General features: G+C 43.2%; 1 protein-coding gene across 1 annotated transcript in view; it reads left to right on the top strand.

The window, feature by feature from the left end:
- Window positions 1–9,635: 9,635 nt before the first annotated feature.
- The window catches only part of FAM3D (FAM3 metabolism regulating signaling molecule D), a 55,811-nt gene continuing 44,318 nt past the window's right edge, over window positions 9,636–21,128 (top strand). Inside the window, exon 1 of the mRNA XM_087825137.1 lies at window positions 9,636–9,788. Coding sequence (XP_087681263.1) covers window positions 9,636–9,788 — 153 coding nt within the window. The remainder of the gene's footprint in view (window positions 9,789–21,128) is intronic.

The following is a 21,128-nucleotide window of genomic DNA, read 5'->3' as shown; positions in this document are numbered from 1 at the left end:
CTTCAGAGTCCCCACTAGCAGCTGTCAACAAAGGGAGAGGGAAAATGGAGGGCGTGAAACATTTTAGAGGGTTTTGCATAATCATTCTGGAGCAAAAAGGAATTCAAATTAATCCAGGGTTAACCAAAGAATTGATCAGAACATTGCCCTGCTCTTTGTTTATTGATTGATTAAATTTTTATTAAGAGTAATTATGCCAAGTGTTCAGCACACCAATAGAAAAAAAATCCATTTCTAAACATTATTTCTTCAAGTGATAGTGATGACATACAGCAAACAGCAAAGCAATGTCCTTTAACTTTCCCTACCTCTTCCAGCCAATGCACTCATGGACACACACACCCCTAAATTCTGCTCCCCAGATCCTGGCTTTCAACATCATCATCTTGCTGAGAATGCTAAAAGTGATCAGAGCCTGCTGGCTTGGCTTGTCTGGTAGAAGAGACCAATATTTTTTTTTTTTTTTTTTTTTTTTGAGACCAATATTTCTAACTAGCACGATCTTCCGTAACACGCCGAGAGCAGGCCGGTGGAACAGACCAGAGTGCCCCCACATCGCCAGGAGAGGACGAACTGGGGATGCTGCAAAAAGGCGGAGTGCCCACACCCTCAGGTCCAGGTGATTGAGGGACAAAGGGAAACACATAGAGAGGCTGGGGTGGTGTTTCCTGCTCTGGGCCAAGGCCGCCAGCATGAGGGGGTGTCTTAAGCCGGTGGTGGTGCCCCTGGAGCAGGGGCCTTGCCCACTTCACATTCACCACTCTCAGGGAGATCGGCTCTCAGGCTGATATGCCCCCTGCCTGAGGCTCTAGATGCACCAGAGCGGGTGCAGGGTGCAGACTGGAAGGCCCGGGGGCGGGGAGGGGTCAGGAGTCTGGCCTCCCAGGCCTCACCTCTCAGGGCCACGTAGTGGGCCCCTGCCCTTTCCACACACTCTGGAGGGGAGCCAGTTGAGGATCCTGTCAGAAGCAGGTGAACTTTGAACAAACTAGACACTTAAACTGAAAAGACACCTTTGAAACCATAAGAGCCTGAGATATTATTAATTGTCTCCTTTAAGCTCTGTCCTTCCCCAGCAGGAGTTGCTTATGGGGGAGATCAAATGGGTTACAGGAAACAAGGTGAAGGAGGCAGAAACTTTGTATGCCTTCCCCCAGAACAGTCCAGGGTATCTGCATTTCAACAGGGACTCTTAGGGTTAGGGAAAAAATTAAAAACCAACATCAAAGGGAAATGAGCCCAAAAGGTGGTTTTCTATTCATCTGTGTCTCTACTCTTGGTTCCAAAAATTACCATCCCTTGAGGTGCCCATGCATCAGCTGGGGAGAGCAGAAGCGTCAGAATTCTGTTGGGCTGCATGCCAAGAAACCTGATCAATGGACCTGAGGTTCTCAACCGTTTTTGGAGCCATGATTTCTTTTGGCAGTCAATGTTTTTACAAGCATAAAGTGAACCAAAACAAAATAAGTAAGGCGATGAAGGAAACCAATATTGAAATAGTTATAAAATATTTTTTTAAATTCAAATTTGAGATATAGTATACTACATATGCTTTTAAATTAATGCATTAAAGAACCAGATCAAACCACCAGAATTTCAAAATATGATAACTGTAAGTGATAAATCAAGATAAAGGCAGCCAGTGTAATGTTCAATGATAACATCTGTGGTTTCTACTGACAAAGCCACAAGCATTGCTGATACTGCTCTGGCCTGTTGCCCACATTCACAATGGATGGGGGTGCTACACCTCAGAGGTTCGAGAAACAGAAAAAGTCACCCTTTTCCCTTCAAGTTCATAAAACCCTGAATCCTTTCCAAGGATGCTTTGGGATCTCTAGATCCAGAAGAGGAGGCCTGTTCTTCTCATGTGGAATGTGTTCTGGAAACACGTTCAGGGCTGATGCAGCTGCTCAAGAAAGAATCAAGGGCTCAGGTTTCTGGCTTCTGGCTTTTTATTTTTTTAACCCTCACTCGAGGATATGTTCTTATTGATTTGAGTGAGAGAGAAAGAGAAACATCAATCGGTTACCTCCTGTACGTGCCCACCCAGGATCTGACCAGCAGCCCCTTGGTGTGCTAGGCGACGCCCAACCAACCGAGCTGCCCACCAGGGCTGGCTTCTTGCTTTGATACCTTAGCGTTGACTTCCACCCTCACAGTTGCAAAACGGCTGCGGCACCCCCAGCATTGCTTCTGCATTTTGGTTAGGAAGGAGAGGAAAGAAAAAAGGGGGGGGAAATGCATGTGCCAGCTGAGCCTGTCCATCGTTAAGAGGAAAATAATAATTTTCCTGGAAGCCCAATTCTGTTTACTTCAGCTGACACCTCATTTGCCAGACCTGATGACTGGGTCATCTCCAGATACATAGAAACTTGGGGAGGGGGAATTCTAACTGGGTACGTTGTTGCCCAAATGAGGGTTGTGTTAGCAAGACAAAGGGAAGGAGAATATTAGGTAGATCAACCAAAGCTTGCTATGCAAGTGTCTGACTTCTTCATCAGTTCTCTTCCTACAAGCTTCTGATTTCCACTATTCCCGTTTGGATTAACTATGGGAGAATTCAAGGTTGGCCTCATTCATTCGTTTACTCACACGTCGATTCAGTATTTATTGAAAGCCAATTTTGTGCTAGGACTGGTTAGGCACTGGATCAACTGTGTTGAACGAAAAACAGCCATGGTGTGGAGCTCTCTTGGAGAGAGATGATAAAAAATGTAGTGGGATTGTAAAACTCTCTAATGTTCCTCCAAATGGCGAAGGAAGCACTGTTTCTTTGTTTCCTGTAACCCATTTGATCTCCTCCATAAGCTCCTCTGGCTGGGGAAGGACAGAGCTTAAAGGAGCCAATTAATAATATCTCAGGCTCTTATGGTTTCAAAGGTCTCTTTCCAGTTTAAGTGTCCAGTTTGTTCAAAGCTCACCTGCTTCTGACAGGATCCTCAACTGGCTCCCATCCAGAGCATGAAGAAAGATTGAAATGGGCAACACCGAGCTGATAAGGTGGAAAATGGCTCGCTTCCTGTCAGTGCATAGCCCTTCCCCAGGGCCAGGAAGGTTTAAGATCTGGTGGAGGCTTTGCCCCACCTGCGCAACCATCCTCAGGTAAGCCCCGCCGCCCACGCGAGCCTTACTGGAAGTTCCCGTGCTTTATGGTGGCCGAAGTGATGTCTTCCTGCTGGCGTGGTTTGTACCCTGATGGTTACCCAGCTTGGCATGCCCAACCTCTGGATGACCTGCCCTTTGTCACAGCCACCAGTTTGCCCAGAGCCATTTGTTCAGACAGTAGCCTCTTGGCTCCTTGTGACATGACTCCCACAGGCCAGCTGGAAAGCCAAAAGAAATAATATGTCATATCTATGAGCTAAACAAAGGTCACCTTTTCTCTGTGGCAATAGAATCTGCCCCAGAGAGATGAATTGATGACCACGTCATCATTTGTAAGGATGAAAGCCAGTCAACTGTCTCTTCCTATTGTCTAGCCAGGGAACAGAGCCAGAGCCTAAGAAGGAAAAGCCAGAAAGCCTCAGAAACCCATGGGAGGCCTACCGTTAGCAGTGGCTGGGTGGCATGGGACCCCTGTGGGTTAGGGTCACCTGCAACCCCCAGCCTGGGATCCAAAGACACATGGTGCTCTCATGCTTCTTAAGGACATTGCATGCACTAAGTGTACACTTCAGAGGCTGCTGGACTTTTCGTGGTATTTTGCACTGGAAGTTAGACTGTGATCATATTAGTTATCTATTGCCGTGTACAAATTACCCCAAACTTGGTAGCTTAAAACAATAAACCCTGTGGTCAGGAATCCTGGCCCAGCTTAGCTAAGGGCCTCTTCCTCATGGTCTTTCACAAGCCTGCAGTCAAAGTGTCAGCTGGAACTATGGCCTCATCATAGGTCTCATCTTATGGCTGGACTGAGAGAGGATCTGCTCCTAAGCTCATTCTCATGGTTGTTGACAGGATTCCGTTCCTCGAGGGCCATTGGACTGAGGGCCTCCTTTTTTACGACTATTGGCTGTTTCCTGGCCACGTGGATCTCTCCATAGGGCAGCTGAGAGCGTGGCAGCCAGCCTCCTCTAGGGAGAGCAAGCGAGAGAGCAGTAGAAAGTGAGCAAGGCGGAAGCCAGAGCCCTTTTATAGCCTGATCTCCAGAGTGATCCCTTCACTCTTGTCACATTTTGTGCAGCAGAAGCAAGCCTTTGGGTCCAGATCACACTCGAGAGGAAGGGGTTATGCAGAACCCGAGTTCCAGGAAGCAAGGGTCATTGGGCATCACCCAGGACCCTGTCTACCACAGCGGGGAGTTTTGTGAAACTCTCTTCATAATTTATACATGCATTGCATTTCTGAACCCGATTACTTGTGCTTCCAATTCCAAATTGCAAGTATATCGGTGCCCAACACCAGGGATTCTGAACCTGAGATCCATGGACATTAGGAGGAAGTGCTCGGAATTTCCCTTAAGTTCTGAGCCGAATGTTGGATATACATAGATTTCCCTGGGAAGAGGATCTGTAGTTTTTATTAGATTCCCAACTGGGATTAAGAATCCAAAAAGATAGAGAGCCACTTCCTATAATATTTGCACAATATCCGTGTTCCCCAAATGCTTTCACAGGACTCACAGAGAAAAGGGCTAGCCGCATGGCAGGTCAGAGTTGGTAGGGCCGAGCAGACCTGCTCAGAGGCCATCTCATCCAACAGGTAGAGAAACAGAGGCAAGGAAAGGACAGGCGACAGGCAAAGGTACCGGGCCAGGGTCACAGGTGTCCTAATAGGCTTGAGGCCAGGGCTTGTTCCATTTCATCAGGGTGCTCTTATTGCTACACGATCCCACTAAAGAGAGGCACCATGTGTTTAGATGGTGGCCCTGCAAATATGGCTCTTTGTACTTAGCAGAAATGCTTTAAGACTGTAATTGCTCTCTCATCTGTTTGTTTGTAATGCCCCCCCGGAAGACATGCCCAAGGACATGCTTAGAGAGAGGAAGAAGGTAGAGTTGAGGGGGAGGGGAGAGAAACATCGATGGGAGAGAAAACCATTGATTGGTTGGTTGCCTTATGTAAGCCGGGCTGTAATTGCTCTCTTATGTGTAAGTATTGTCCCACAGACATGGCTTAGAGACTTTATTTGTCAAAGCTGGAGTAGGGGTCATTCTAATGTAAAAAGAGGGCCTGAGGACTCCACTGGTGGGCCCTGGTCTCTCCCTGCTTCCCCTATGCCTGGCAATAACTGTGTCCTTAACGATGTCAGTAAAGCTGGGTGCTGGGTAAGACCCCTATTTCTTACAAGTTTGATTTGTCATTTCAGTCTTTGTGCTATCCCAGCACCCTAGTGCTAAAGAGAGTGCGAGCTGTAGAGACTGAGAATATGGACGGTGGCCTTCTCTGGGTCAGCGGCTTTGTCATGTCTCTGTGTCACACACTGGGTCAGGCCATAGGGCTTGGTCAGGAAATTCACTGAGGGATTGACTTTTAGACCCCTGACTGTTCAACAGAAGCATTGAGTGGGTTACAATTCAGATAGAAGAACAGGAGGAGGGATCAGGCAAAGGGGAGAAGGCACTGGGGAAAGCTGTGTATTTCCTCAAACCCATTTTGAAAACTTTAAGCCACCACCCAGAAACTGCTGCCAATATGAGAGAAAGATCTGGCCTGTGTTGAACAATCTTCTGAAGAGGTTCCATCAGCTCAACACAATATTCCCTGCCACAGCAATAAATAATCCATAAATTAAAAAGATTTACATTGGTGACCAAAACCATTACAATCTACCTGGTTGAACTTGAAAATTTTGTGGAAACGGCCAACTTTTAATGCATGTGAGCCCCACAGAAAGAAGTTTCACAAAGATCACCAAGCTTCTGCTATTAAGAAAAGATACCAAATACCATTTCTTTTCCCCAATGCAAACTAATAATTAACGTGGGAGAAAGATAGATGATAGATAGATAGATAGATAGATAGATAGATAGATAGATAGATAGATAGATAGATAGATAGATAGATAGATAGATAGATAGATAGATAGATGTGTGTCAGAAATGGTAAAGAAAATACAGCAGGCTTTGTCAGCCCATTTGTCTGAGTTTCACATATCTTTAATGCAGAATAAGGAAACACTAAACATGTAGCAAAGAGAGAGAAGGCTCAGAAAAAAATAAAATTTAACCTTTATTTGAAAATGATTTTCCACAGCATTATAATAATCCATCAATCCCAGAACAAACCTGAAGACAATGATTATTATCATGACGTGGCAATGTCTCACATTTTCCAAGGCAAACAAAACCGTCATTAAAAACACTGGTGTTTCTTTAGAAGCTCTTTAGTGCTCATTTGGGGCAAAATAAAACCCATTACCTCTAGAAGGGAATGCTCAGTGCTGACTGCAGACTCTACTTCAGCCTGGGGCCTGGGTGGCACCACACACCCACATTAATAGGACAGAAACCCTGAATGAATTACTCTGCCTGGCGATTTTGTGTAGAGTAGGGCTTTGGGAAAGGACCTTGCCACCTCATATTCTGTATGTTTTGTATGGCATCCCAGAGTATACATTTAAATCTCATAGATTTTATGCTGGGGTGCCAGAGGCCCCAGGCTATGAGCACTGAGGTACTATAGGACAGAGATACAGTGAAATAAAAGGCTCTCTCTTCTGTCTCTGTCGTAATTCTCTCAACTTATAAAGTGATGCTAGAAAAAGACTCTGTGTGTGTGTGTGTGTGTGTGTGTGTGAGAGAGAGAGAGAGAGAGAGAGAGAGAGAGAGAGAGAGAGAGAGAGAGAGAGAAAAGAAAAGAAAAGAAAAGAAGAGTAAATATCTCCTGGAAGTTAGGGTTGAAAGGAATACCTGTTTTATATGTGAGTGAATTATCTAGACCTGAGTTTCTCAATCTTGGCACTATTGACATTTTGGGCCAGATAAGTCTTTGATAGGAGGGGGCTGTGGGGCTGTGCTGTGCATTGTAGGGTGTTTAGCCATATCCCTGACCCCTACTCACTTGATACCAGTCACACCACCTGCTTCCCAGTTGTGACAACCAAAAATGTTCCCAGACTTTGCCAAGTGTCCCCTGGGGACAAAATTGCTTCATTGAGAACCATTGCTCTACGGCCAAGATTAGGCCCTTGGAGCTTATCAATGGGATCAAGACACAAGGAGTAGAAAGGCCACATGTCTCTGTGCAGCTGGCTGGATATTTACTGTTGCCCCTGGAAGGAATCTGCTCAGGACAGGAAATCTGACCTGCAGTTGCAGAAAACAAAATACAGTTTCCAGAATCTTTCCACCTGTGATGTCATCAATATCAACTATAAATGTATTCTCAGACTTTCCTCACCCCCTGCCCACAAAAGAGTTCAGGCTTAACCCAATGTATTAGTCAGGGTTCTCCAGAGAAATAGAACCAACAGGATGGATTTAGTACATACATGGTGTCTCAAAAAAATGTATACACATTTTGAATAATTATTCATTCCAATGGGTTAAATCTGAAAAGAAAGAAACATCAATTGAACTATCAAAAAATGTATGTGTATACTTTTGGGGGGATACCCTATATAGAGAGAGGGGAAGATTTATTATAAGGAATTGGATCATGCAATAATGGAAGCTTGACAGTCCAAAATATGTAAGGTAGACTGGCAAGCTGGGGACTTAGAGAAGAGTTTCAGTTCAAGTCCAAAGGCAGTGTGTGGTCAGAATTCCTTTTTCCTTTGTTCTATTAGTATATTCACCTGATTAGGTCAATCCCACCGACATTATGAAGGGCAATCTGCTTTACTCAAATCCACAGATTTAAATGTTAACCTCATTCAAAAAACACCTTCATGGAAACATTCAGAAAAACATTTCAGCAAATATCTGCTTACCATGGCCCAGCCAAGTTGACACATGACATTAATCTTTGCAGCCCACTTCTTGACTCCATCCTCTAAGGAGGGCCTGGCCCAGGCAGATGGGTTCTTTGGGTTTAGGGATGGAAAAATTGAGAGAAAAGGAGGGTGAAGCAGTTTAACTGGAGGTAGGCAAGGGCAAAATCTGAAGAAGGCTTTTGGTTTTGTGTTTGTGAAGGGTTGTGGGCGTAGGGAACACCTGTGGCATGAGAAAGTGGATGGCAGAGGTTTATAAAACAAGATTTCAAGAATATCAATGAGGATTCTTTGTCATTATGAGAGTACTCAGAGTAAATATATAAAGGAATTAGTTTACAAAAGCACTGTGTTCTTTTCATTGCAGTGCCTTTTTGGACGTGGGTCTTTGCTATCTAGGTATTACACACGAGGGAGACACTGCTGTGCCAACAGGTCCGTCGGATGAGGCATGGCTACTGCTGTGGTGAGTAGACTCCAGGGTATTTATTTAGCCATTCACAAGAGAAGGGCCCCACATTTCCTCCAACAGCCATTTCCTCCCTGCTTGATACTTTCAGATAAACTCCCTGATCCCTTCTCAGAGGAAGTTCTCATGTGGCCCCTGTAGGGTAGGCAAGGTGACCAGGCCGCAACACAGCACAACTTCCAGTCTGCCCATTGGAGCAGAGGTGAGCACTGGTGGACCACATTGGTTCAAGATGCACCGATCAAATTCTCTCTCCTCAGAACCTGCGATCAGCTCCATTGGAATTATGAACAGAAGGCATTAATAAAGCCAGGGCTGGCATAGTGTGGGCGGACCACAGCAGATGACACAAGTACAAGTTGGCAGAAACAGGAGAATGAAACAGATGCACAGAGAGAAGTTGGGAGGATGCAGCTCCTCAAAGCCCAGATGTCTGATAGTTGAGACACTGATGGTAGAGCATTACAGTGGAGTTCCCAGACCTGCCCTCATTCCTGCATTCTCTACGACTCTGATATATCCAAATATTGCCCAATAAATTTTCTTTTCCCTCTGGTTCATTGGAGTGAGTTTCTCTATCTGACAGCCTAATGATGCTTGATGAAGACAGATCACCACCTACCTTGGCCAAAGGAAAAGGTCCCACCATGTTCTGTCTTTCTGGCACAGAAGCTCAGTCAACAGCCCCTGCAGCAGTTTCCACTGACTGCCCACCAAAGTCCTTCCTCTCTTCTTCCTTGCTGGATTGGCATGCACACCCTGTAAACTTCAAAGAATCAGACCCAACCCACAACTCCAGGGAGTACACTAGGATGGGGCTAAACCATGCCCCTTGCCAGTGTTGGGTTTATGTTTGATCATGTGATGCAATTCTAGCTAATGGGACATCTGGAGAAACTGCCAAGGGGAGGGAGGTTATGAGGAAACAGTTCTGTAAAACATTTTACTTAATGATAAAAAGAAACTCAAGGAAGAAATAGTCTCCTTTTCTACAAAAACACTCATTTGTGTATGTGAATGTTGAGCTAGGCGAGGACTAGCTGCTGCAATGAGGATGTCAGAACAGAACAGAGAAAAGAACCCAGATCTTTAAAGATGTCCTTGAGCTCCTGAGAACCACCCTTCTTGGACTTCTTGCTACTTGAGAAACTAAATTCCTTATTTTTAAGCTAGGTGAGCCTATATTTTTTGTTACTAATAGCTAATGTTATTTTGTCTGCAACAATGCTGAAAATAGAGTTCTCCAACCTAAGAAAGTAGGTAATATAAGAGAAATCTTATGATAACGGTGATGATGGTGGTAGTGGAGATAGTGATGATAGTGATGGTGATGTTGCTGCAGCTTCTGGTGACAATTATGAGGGCACTGCTAGGGACACTGGTGCTGGTGTTGGCGATGCTGCTGACTGTGGCAGTAGCAATGGTGGCAATGATGCTGGCAATGGTGAGAGTGAGGTCAGCAACCACAGTTTGTTAACCGTTTCCTGTCTACCCGATCGACTTCTGACCAGGTCCCTGAATTTACTGCATTGATATACAGAGAAAATTAGATAATAAATGCAAAAGCTTCTTAAAAGGATTAAACCAATTCTTGTGTTGATAATCCGTTATTAAACACTTAGGCCTAAACTGTGCTATGCTGTGCTTAAAGCAGATATTTTCTCATGAGTATATAATAGTCAGGCTCCATCTTTTATGTTTGCCTGCTGACAGCTTTCAGGCCCCCACTATTCCCATTTTCCTTTGCCCCACGCCTAGGCAAGCTGATAAGAGCCCAGCCAGACACCTCCTCCCAGGGGAAGTTCAAACCATGCCAATTCGGTCCATGTGTGGAAACTCTCACCCCAGCCCCACCCATATCCATAGCAAGAGCCATATTCAGACCAACATGGGTGCCTTCCCTGTCTTCCTCTAGAAAGTCTCATGCTTCAATAAATATTTTTAGACCCTTTTGGTGCATCTGTAACATATCAGTCTCAACATCTGAACCAGTTTGGGGTTGTGGAAGGTTGGTCGTTCCCTCTGTGCAGGGCAACCACAAAATAAACCCCATGAGACAGAGAATCTAATTCTTCCCATTTTATTGATGAAGAACAGAAGATCAGAGAGGTAAATCTACCTGCCTCCCATCACATAGTTAAGATATAGCAAAGATGGGATTCTGATCAACCAGTCTATTTTTCTCCACTTCTAGAGGTGTTTTAAAAGATGGAACAGGATACTTGCTGCAAGAGATCCTTGAAAATCAGAAAGCATGAATTCTTTCAATCATTCCACAAGTAATTAATTGTGCCTCTGTGACATACCAAGCTGTGGCTATTTTAGAAACAGACATTTGGACATTTAGAGGCCCTTTAAGCCAACTGGAACCACATGCTCTTCTGAATGAACTTACAGGATCCTGGGGCATGGTAGAGGTCAACCAGGCCAACCCCCTATGGAAGATGAAAAAAGTTGTCCATATTGAGCAAATCGTTTAAAAACAAAGGATGAGCCCTGCTGGGCGTGGCTCAGCTGTTGAGCGTCGGCCTAGGACCCAGGAGATCGCAGTTTGATTCCTGGTTGGGGCACATGCCTGGGTTTCTAGCTCGATCCCCAGTAGGGGGCTTGCAGGAGGCAGCCAATCAGTGACTCTCATCATTGATGTTTCTATTTCTCTCTTCCTCTCCCTTCCTCTCTGAAATCAATAAAGATATATTTTTTTAAAAAAACAAAGGATGAGTGAAGAAACATAAAAAGGTGACCACAAACCCAATAAGCATAAGGCTCCTACTAAAGCAGGATACAAAACCTAGACCAGGGAAGAAATTCATTTTAATGAATCATTAGCTAAAATTGCTGATGAGAAAGTCACAATAATCCTCGGCACCCCAGCTTTGTTTGGAAGGTTGCCTAGCTACTCTAATTAATGAAATGAAGAATTAATTCATAAATCAAATACTCATTAAAAATTCAGAGGGCGGCAATCAATATTTTTCTACCCGTTCTACCTTCACCTAATTTACTGTAATAAATGGCATTAGGAGATGATTATTGGTAAATTAACAGAATATCCAATTAAAGCACTTCTTGAGAGCATTTGCCAATTTAGAGGGCTCGTTTATAGAAAATACAAGGCTTGGGTGGATCCTAAGGATGGTGAAGTAATTGTCTACTCATTGAGCACCGGAGAGCTTCCATATGAATGGCACGGTGACAAATCAGTGAGAGCTGTTTAGAGAATTAGTGAATACGAAGAAACATTTGCTTATTTATTTATTTATTTATTTATTTATTTATTTATTTATTTTCCCAAATGGGTCAAATGTTGCTTCTTCCCAACTCTGGAGCCTGGGGCCAGTATTGACCTTGACCAAACCAAAGATGCTGTTTCCCAGGATTTTTAATCCTAAGACTGGGAAGCAAGGACAGGAGGAACAGTTGAAGGAGCATTATCACAGTGACACAGTTGCACAGTGACCACATTGCCCCTGTCACCCGGCCCTACAGAAAAGCCAAGGTTTGCACCCATTTCCTAAGCTTGATTTTCAAGCCATCTACCAATTCTGAGAACTCAGATGTCTTCTAAGAAATTCCTTTATGTTGAACATGGCCAGAGTTTGTTGCTCCCTGGCAGCCAAGAATTTTGACTAAGACATTGATAGCCTGAGGGAAGAGGTAAATTGTGCATTAATCAAGTTTCTTGTTCAGGTTAGGCTCTCTGTGTAAGGTAAGAGGAGCTTGCTTTTAGAAATATGGGAGAAGGCAGCAGGAAACTATTTAGCTTTAATAAATGTGAGGAGTGCGGTTTGGAGAGCACTTGTTTGCAACTGAAACGGGAACAGAAAGAATTATGACCAGAAAGAGAGAAGGGAGAGGAGAGGCGATCGTTTAAGCAGAGCATGTGAAAGGAAGTCATTACCCAACAAACAGAGGGCAACAGTGCGGTTCAGGCTGATGTGGGTCCTGAGGGCCCCTACTTAACAGAATGGGAAGGACGACTGACAGATATGCAGGTCTGCTCATGAACCAGGCAGGGCTTCTTCCTGAGCTTATCTTTCTGGTTCCTGACTGTGCTCCAGGGCTCCCTCTGCAAAGGTCCTAAGCAAACTGTTGGCACATAGTAGGTGCTCAGTAAATATCTGTTGAAAGGATGGCCAAATTGTGACCCCAGAATAGTACAGCCTCTAGAAAATGCGTTTAGCCGTTTAAGGACATTTACCATCTATTGAAGTATTTTCACTCAATAGTTCTCTTTTATACTTTTTTTTTTTTGTAGACTACCTTTAAGATTGGCCCCCAGTGATTCTTTCATGCTGGAATTCATGCCTTGTGTAGTCCCCTCCCACACTGAATAGGGCTGACTTCTGTAATCAATAGGATTTGCTGAAGTGATGGACTGTGACCTCCAAGGCTACATCATAAAGAACACCGCAGCATCCACCTTGCTCTCTCTTGAATCACTTGTTCTGGAAGGAGCCAGCCACCTTGAACACTCAAGTGGCCTTATGAGCAGTCCTCATATCCTTGAGATCCACCCAAGTTGCTGTGTGTATCAACAGTTCATTTCTTTTTATTGTTGAATGGTATTTTGTTGTATAGATTTGTTTAATCATTCACCTGTTGAAGGATATTTGGACAACTTCCAATTTGGGGCTATTACAAATAAAGCTGCTATGAACATTTGTGTACAAGGTTTTGTGTGAACATAATGTTTTCATTTCCCTAGAATAAATACCCAGGAGTGCAATTGCTGGATTGCACTGTAAATATACACTTGACTTTATAAGAAATTGCCAAGCTGTTTTCCATAGTAGCTGTACCATTTTTATTCTCACTAGGAATGTATGTGTGATCCACTTTCTCTGCATTCTTGTCAGCACTTGGTATTGTAAGTATTTTTCATCTTAGCCTATATAATAGGTATGTCATGGTATCTCATCATAATTTTAATTTGTATTTGACTAATGGCTAATATGTTGAACAAATATCCATGTACCTATTTGCCATTTGTATCCCCATTTGGTGAAATGTTTGTTCAAGTCTTTTGTCCATTTTTAATACGATCATTGCCTTATTGTTTCTTTATTATTGAGTTTAGAGGGTTATCTATATATTTTGGATACAAGTCCTTTCTCAGATATGTAACTTGAAAATATTTTTTCCCTTTTTTAGCTTGTCTTTTCATCCCTTACCAGGGACTTTCACTGAGCAAAGCTTTTAGTTTTGATGAAGTCAAATTTTTCAAATTATTTTCTTTTATGGATTGTGCTTTTGGTGTCATGTCTAAGACCAGTTGGCTTTAGCCTAGTCACAAAGATTTTCTTCTCAAAATATTTAGTTTTACATTTTACATTTAGATCTATGATCCATTTTGAGTTAATTTTTGTTCAAGGTGTGAGGTTCAGGTCAAGATTCATTTGTGCTTTTGGTTTTTGGTTTTTGGTGTTATTTTTGCATAAGGATGTCCATTTATATCAACACCATTTATTGAAAAGACTATCCTTTTGCCATTTTGCACCTTTGTAAAAAAAAAAAAAAACTTAGTTGACCATACTTCTGTGGGTCTATTTCTGGAATCTGTTATTGTCAATTAATCTAGTGTCTGTCCCTCCTCCATTATCAAATCGCCTTGATGACTGTATTTGTTAGTAAAGCTTAACATCGACAGATTTTGGTTTGAATCCTGTCTCACTCAGTCTGATGGTAGGAACAATAATGACCTCCAAAACTTATTTACATCCTAATCCCCATAAGCTGTGAATATATTACTTTGTATGATAAATGGGACTTTGAAGATATGATTAAGGCAGCAATTGTCAACCTTTTTCATCTCATGACCCACATAAATTCATTATTAAAATTCTATGGCACACCAAAATACATATATTTTTTGCCAATTTGACCAAAAAAAAGGTATAATATGTATTTATTCACACCAAATAGCTATTATTGTGGTGGCTGTTGTCATTTTCTTATTTGACAATGTAAGGGAAAAGAGGTCAGTGCCCCTGACTAAATAGTCAGGTATTGAATGTTTTAAAGAGCCTTGCACACCTCTTGTGGCACACTGGCTGAAAATCACTGGATTAAGGTAAAGGACTTTGAGATGGGAGATTATCCTGGATTATCTGGGCAGGCCCAAATCTAATCACATGAGCCCTTAAAAGTAGAGAAACTTCCCCACCTGTGGTCAAAGAAGGAGAGTTGTGAGGACCGGAAAAAGGGTCAGAGAAATGCCACATTTCTGGTTTCGAAGATGGAGGAGGGGACCACAAACCAAGGAATGAGGGCAGCCTCTAGAAGCTGGAAAAGGCGAGGAGACAGATTCTCCCCTGGAGGCTCCAGAAAGGAATGCAGCCCAGCCAGCACCTTGGTTTTAGGCCTGCGTTGTACCTCTAACCTACATAACTGTAAAATAATGAATTCATGTTGTTCAAAGCCATCCAATTTGTGGTACTTTGTAAGAATATCCATTAGGAAACTAACACTTACTAAATGGGGAACCTTGCCAAGTCATAGAATGCCTCTCCATCTCAGTTTCCTCCCCTTCCAAATGGAGACAATGCTGTTCCAAATTTAGCACTGTTGTGAGGACTAGAAACATAACGTACAAAGTGTCAGGCATATTGTAGGCACTTATTATATGCAGGTCTCTTCCCCTACTTCAGAAAAAATAAAACCATAAAAAGGAAGAGACTGTTCTAAGAATAAAGGCCCAGTTAAAACAGGAAGGGGTATTTTAGCTTAAGTGTCCATCCTATATTTTCTGAGCATTCAATATCCTCAACTATCTAATGAAAATAATAATACAGTGAAAACTCTGGCCACCCACCCAATTAACTCATGCCCCAGGTGCACAGTGCTCACTGCCCATCCCATCCCAAACCTCCTCGGCAGCTCTAAGGGTGCTATCTGCTCCTTCCAACCAATTCCCCACTTGAACTGACATTTTGATTAACCTCCAGCTACAGGTCTTAATTATACTGATAAGAGGGCTCCTACTCTAGTGCTCACCATCCAAGGGCATTATCAAACCCTCTCCAATGGTTATAAATTGAATGTACTGTCCCTAGACACCCAGGACAGGTATTCCAGCTTCCTTGCTGTTGGAGCACACGGAGCTCGTTCACCCCCTGGAGCTTTCAGGCAGGTGGGAGGCTGTGCCCGAGCATCTCCAGGCCTCAGCTGAGCACCGAAGCTCAAGAGGAGTCAGTGGGGTCTCTTTCCATAGTAGAGGAGGGACAGGCGCTCCTCCACAGAGCCCTGAAGTGCCCCTCCTAACCTTCCACCCTCCCTGGGATTTTTCCCCTCCCTCTTTCCCACTGGCTGTGACCTTGGCCTTGCGAAAGGGGTCAGGTCACGTAGAAGAGTCAACTTATTTAAGTGAGCACATGCCAACAGTGCTTTGAAAAAAAATGATGCTCATCCTGCAAAGCAGAAGATCCCATTTAATCGTGCACCACCCGCGGGCACGTTTGCCTGTCAGAAGGTGGCTGAGCACTGCGCTTATTAAAATTCTCACTTTACCCATTTTTATTTCAAGCATGTGTATGTATTAACTGCCCAGATGAGGGGACACAGTTTGGACCTCAACGTGTTTACAATGCGTATTTTTTCTGGAGGGCAAGACCACATGACTCTTGATTCTTTCTGTGTTTACATTCCAATTTTCCGCAGTGAGTAGTATATCTTGCTTTATGGAGGAAAAAAGAGATAAATATTATTTGACTTAAAAAGAGTTCTGCTTTAAAGGAAATATTGCCAGAAATCCATTTTAAAGTGTAAAACATATCAAGCCTGTGAAATCCCCCTGACTTGGGCTGTGTTTGGGAAGACGCAGGCCCGGTTCACAGTTATCACAAGCGCGCTCTCGGCCCTGACTTTGTCTTCTCACCGCGATGAAACGAGGGCAAGGAGGCACTGGAACGTGGCCCTCAAGGAGATTCCCGTCTCCCAGTCCCCACCCACCACCTTCCAGCTATGGGACTTTGGACTGTGGCACTTCATCTCTCTGTGCCTCAGTTTTCATTTTTGTTAAAAAAAAGCTTAGTGACAATATTGCCCCACATATACACATTTACATGAACATGTAAGCTGCCGAACACAATGCCTAGAACATAAAAAGTGCTCGATAAAATCTGGTTATATGTCGTTTTCGCCTGCAATTTCCTGTAAATGTTTTGTGTTCATCTCCATTAACTCCAACCCTGCTTCCTGAGAAACACAGATAAGCAGAAAGGTGCCAAGAGAGTGCCTTGTGCCCCACAGGTCCTAACCGGGTAGAGGTTCACATCGGAAGGTCTGTGTGCGGGCGTAATCAAGGGCGAGTCTCCACAGGGACGCTTCTCGGGGAAATGGTGAAGAGGTAAAAAGAGAGCTGTTGTTAAAATGTGTAAACCAAACGTGGCAGCCAACCTCCAGGGGGCCCCAATGATTTTTGGCTCTTGGTACTCACATCCATGTGTAGTACCTCACATACTGAGTAGGGCCCAGCTGTGTCACCATTAGGACATTGCAAAGATGATGTGACCTCTGAAGTTGAGGCATTAAAGACACCCAGCAGGTAAAGAACAGAAGCCTCCGGGCAACAACTAGGCCAAGTTGAGCAGGCTTGTGAGTGAGCTATCTTGGAATAGAATTATCCAACCCTAATCAAATCTTCAAATGACTGTAGCTTCAACCAACATTTTGACTATGACCTTGTCATAACCCATTCAGGCTGCTATAACCAATATTCCATAAACTGGGTGGCTTATAAACAATAGAAATTTATTTCTCACAGTTCTAGAGGCTAGGAAGTCCAAGATCAAGGTGTTGGCAGATTCAGTTTCTGGTGAGAACCCAATCCTGCTTCTTAGAGGGCCATCTTGTCACTGTGTCCTCACACAGCTGGTGGGAGGGGAGTTCTCTGAGGCCTCTTTTATAAGGGCACTATTTGAACTCATGAGGACTCCACCCTCATGAACTAATCACCTCCCGAAGGCCCCACCTCCAAATACCATCACATTGAGGATTAAGATTTAACATAAGAATTTTGGGGGGACACAAACATTTACTTTATAGCAAACCTCTTTTGAGACCCTATGGTTTTGAGCCAGAATTGCGCATCTAAACTGCTCTGGAATTCCTGACCCACAAAAACTGTGAGAAATAATTAATATTTATTATCTTCTTTCATTGTTTATTGGGATGACACTGGTTAATAAAATTATATAGGTTTCAAGTGTAAAATTCTATGATACATCATCTGTGGTGAGCACACACATACACACACACATATATAAATATGATCTTTTTAAGCTGCTAAGTTTTGGGGTAATTTGTTGTACTAATAGATAACTAATACACAAAAGCTGAGTTAGCAAAGGACCCTTTAATAAAGTTGTCAAAGGTGGGGCACCAGTGAACACAAAAACACAACATACCCTCTCTCTATCCCTCACCATGTCCCAACCTCCTTATCATAGGGAGTGACTGAGCAGTTTGCATAAAATGCCAATATTAGTCTGAAGTTTGAATATTACAGGGCTACCTGGGTATCTACATTTTATGCCCCCTCCTCCCCCCGTAGTGCTCAGATCCCAAAATGTACAATAAAATGAGTTTGCAGTCAAGCGCCTTGGACCCAGTGTGGGGTCCCTGAAATGGTGAGGGGAAGAGGGAGTGAAAGAGGGAGCCTGCAAGTGCATTGTCACTCTCCTCCCCAGGCCGCAAACATGCCTAGAAGCTTCCCCTACTGCCTCCAGCCAGAACACCTGGCCTTTAAGTCCTCCCATTTCTCAGGAGGAGTCCAGCCTTGTAAAAAAAAAAAAAAAAAAAAAAAGCCACATGAAATCCTCCCCTTCTCCAAACATCACTGGTTCTCTCCTACCTCCTTCTGCTTTAGTTCCATGTACAAAGGTGCAAGTTGGCAGCCAGGTGGAAAGCTAAGCCCTTGTTAAAACTTAGATAACATCTAGTTCTTGACAAAGGTGGGTTGTGTGTGAAGAAAATACACCCAGCAATAAAACACATTTGTAATAAGGAAATTAGTATAATAGTAATGATTGTAACCTACCCCACCATTCTTTAAGAGTGTTCCTGTAAGTGCTGACTCCCACTAATACGCAGCTCGTAGATAAACAGCATGTTTGTATAAGAATCCTAGGAACTAACTTCAGCAGATGCAGACCCCAACCTTCAGTCATCCCAGTTCTGGGAGATTTTCTGAGCTTCATCGTAGGACCAGGATAACCAAGGCCAGGACAGCGCACACCAGACCTTCACTTGACCAGTTTCAAGGTCCTTAGAATGGACTGTGCTGGCTGCACATAGAGAACTTTTCAATCCCCCTCCCCACCTTGATTTCTTTGTTCTGCTTTCTCTCTCCCTCCTTATAAAAACCTCTGCCTGCACTGAGATGTTGAGATGGGCTTTGTGACAAGAGCCCCCCATCTCCTCGGGTGACTGGCACTTGAATAAAACCACTTTCCTTTCTCACCAGCATCTGTCTAATGAGTTTGGTTTTGAGGGCGGCAGGCAGCAGAACTTGGGTTCCGGTTACATTAAGACAGAAATGTATTTGGTCATAATCGTTACTCCCTACAACCTAAAGCCATCCAGCTCTATGAGCACGTGTTCTCTAAAATACATGGCTTTTTGTTTTCAGTTTTTTAACTGAAATAACATTGGCTGATAGCATTATATAAACTTCAGGTGTGCGACATTATAATTTGATATCTGTACATACTACATCGCGCTCACCACCAAAAGTCTAGTTTCCATCATCAGCATGCACTTGACCCCCTTTGCCCGGTTTACCCTGCCTCCACCCCCTTTCCCTGTGGTAACCCCTCACCTGTTGTTTGCCTCTACGAGTTTGTTTTTGCTGTTGTTGTTTGTTCACTTGTTTTGTTTCTATTTTTATATTCCACTTACAAGGGAACCGTACAGTATTTGTCTTTTTCTGCTGCTTTATTTCACTTAGACTAATACCCTCAACGTCCATCCATGTTGTCCCAAGTAGAAAAATTTCACCTTTTTATGGCTGAGTAGCATTCCATGTGTGTTTGTGTGTGTGTGTGTGCATGTTATATGTGTGTGTGCATGTTACATCTTCTTTATCCAGCTGTCTATTGATGGACATTTAGGGTTTTTTTTCATATCTCGACTACTGTAAATAATGCTGCAATGATCATAGGGGTGCATATATCTTTTCTGAGTCATATGGCGGTTCTGGTCTTACTGCTTTGAGGAACCTCCACACTGTTTTCCGTAGTAGCTGCACTAATTTACATTCCCACCAGCAGTGCACAAGGCTTCCTTTTCTCTGAATCCTCTCCAGCATTTGTTGTTCATCTTTTTGATGGCAGCCATTCTAACAGGCATGAAGTGATACCTCATTGTGGTTTTGATTTGCATTTCCCTAATCATCAGTGATGTCAAACATCTTTTCATGTGCCTGTTCTGTTGGGCCATCTGTATATCTTCATCAGGAAAATTCTATTCAGATCCTCCGCCCCCATTTTGATTGGGTGGTTTGGTTTCTTGTTGTTGAGATGCATGAGTTCTTTATATATTTTGTATATTAACCCTGTATCGGACATATGGTTTACAAATACCTTTTCTCATTTGGTAGGTTGCCTTTTTGTTTTGTTGATGTTTTCCTTTGTTGTTCAGAAGCTTTTAGTTGGATATAGTCCCATTTGTTTATTTTGGCTTTTGTTTCCGTTACTGTTGAAGTCGAATCCACAAAAACACCACTGAGACTGATGTCCAGAAGCTTAGCACCTATGTTTTCTTCTATGTATTTTATGGTTTCTGGCCTTCTACTCAAGTCATTAATCCATTTTGAGTTAATTTTTGTGTATGGTGTAAGATAGTGATCTAATTTTATTCTTTTGCTCGCAGTCATCCAGTTTTCCCAGTACCATTTACTGAAGCCAAACATCTGTTAGTTTTTTTCACTTACTATTTAACCATTTTATTCCAAACATTTGTTTTGAATGTTTACTCTTCGTGGGTGCGGGCAGAGATGGACACAGCAGAACAGGAAACAAGAAAACTCACTTCCAATCGTGGCGTAAGGGATAGTATCCCCACCAAGCGCTGGCTGCTCCTAATCAGCTGGGCAGGACATGGGGATAAACTCGACCGCTGACTAGGGTGTTGGGGGAGGAAAAGTCTGTATATCACCAGGTGTTGTATTTCATCCCATTGGGGAACACGAAATAATACTCCTCCAATGCACTGGTGAGTATTGAGAGGGATTTCAAGCATCAGATACACTGGTGCCTGTTATCATGGGGGAATGCCAGGAAGCCTCACGGGAGGAAAGAATCCAGGACTGGGAGTGTATGACCCTGGGCAAGTTCTTTAGCTTCTCTATACTTTTATCAGTAAAATGGGAACAATGATCTTAGTAACTCCCTATATATTATCAACCATGCAACAGTCAGTAGGCTAGAGTTTATTTCCCAAAATACTAATATCTGAGGAGAAAGTTAAACACTAGCTAGCCAATAGTCAAGCTGGAATTTGGCCTCAGGTCTCTCTAACTCCAAAACATTTGCTGCTAACCACTGAGCTACACTGCTTCCTGCCTCACAAGAGTCAAGTTGAGCAATGCGAGAGAAACTAATGTGTCCACCATAAAGTGATAATCAGGTATCAGGACTGGTTCTTATTTTTAACTATTAATAGCTAAGAGATTATAAAGGCTAAGGTCATAACTTCTAGCAAATGACAATCCAAAGCAGACTAGTCCTGGATACAGATATTTGCAATATGCACACAAGCGGGGAGAAAAGTAAACCAAAATATT

Source organism: Miniopterus natalensis, chromosome 15 (genome assembly GCF_054644295.1).
Source record: "Miniopterus natalensis isolate mMinNat1 chromosome 15, mMinNat1.hap1, whole genome shotgun sequence".
Lineage (NCBI taxonomy): Eukaryota > Metazoa > Chordata > Mammalia > Chiroptera > Miniopteridae > Miniopterus > Miniopterus natalensis.
Note: the sequence above shows the minus strand (reverse complement) of the source record. Positions and strands in the feature narration are given on the sequence as shown.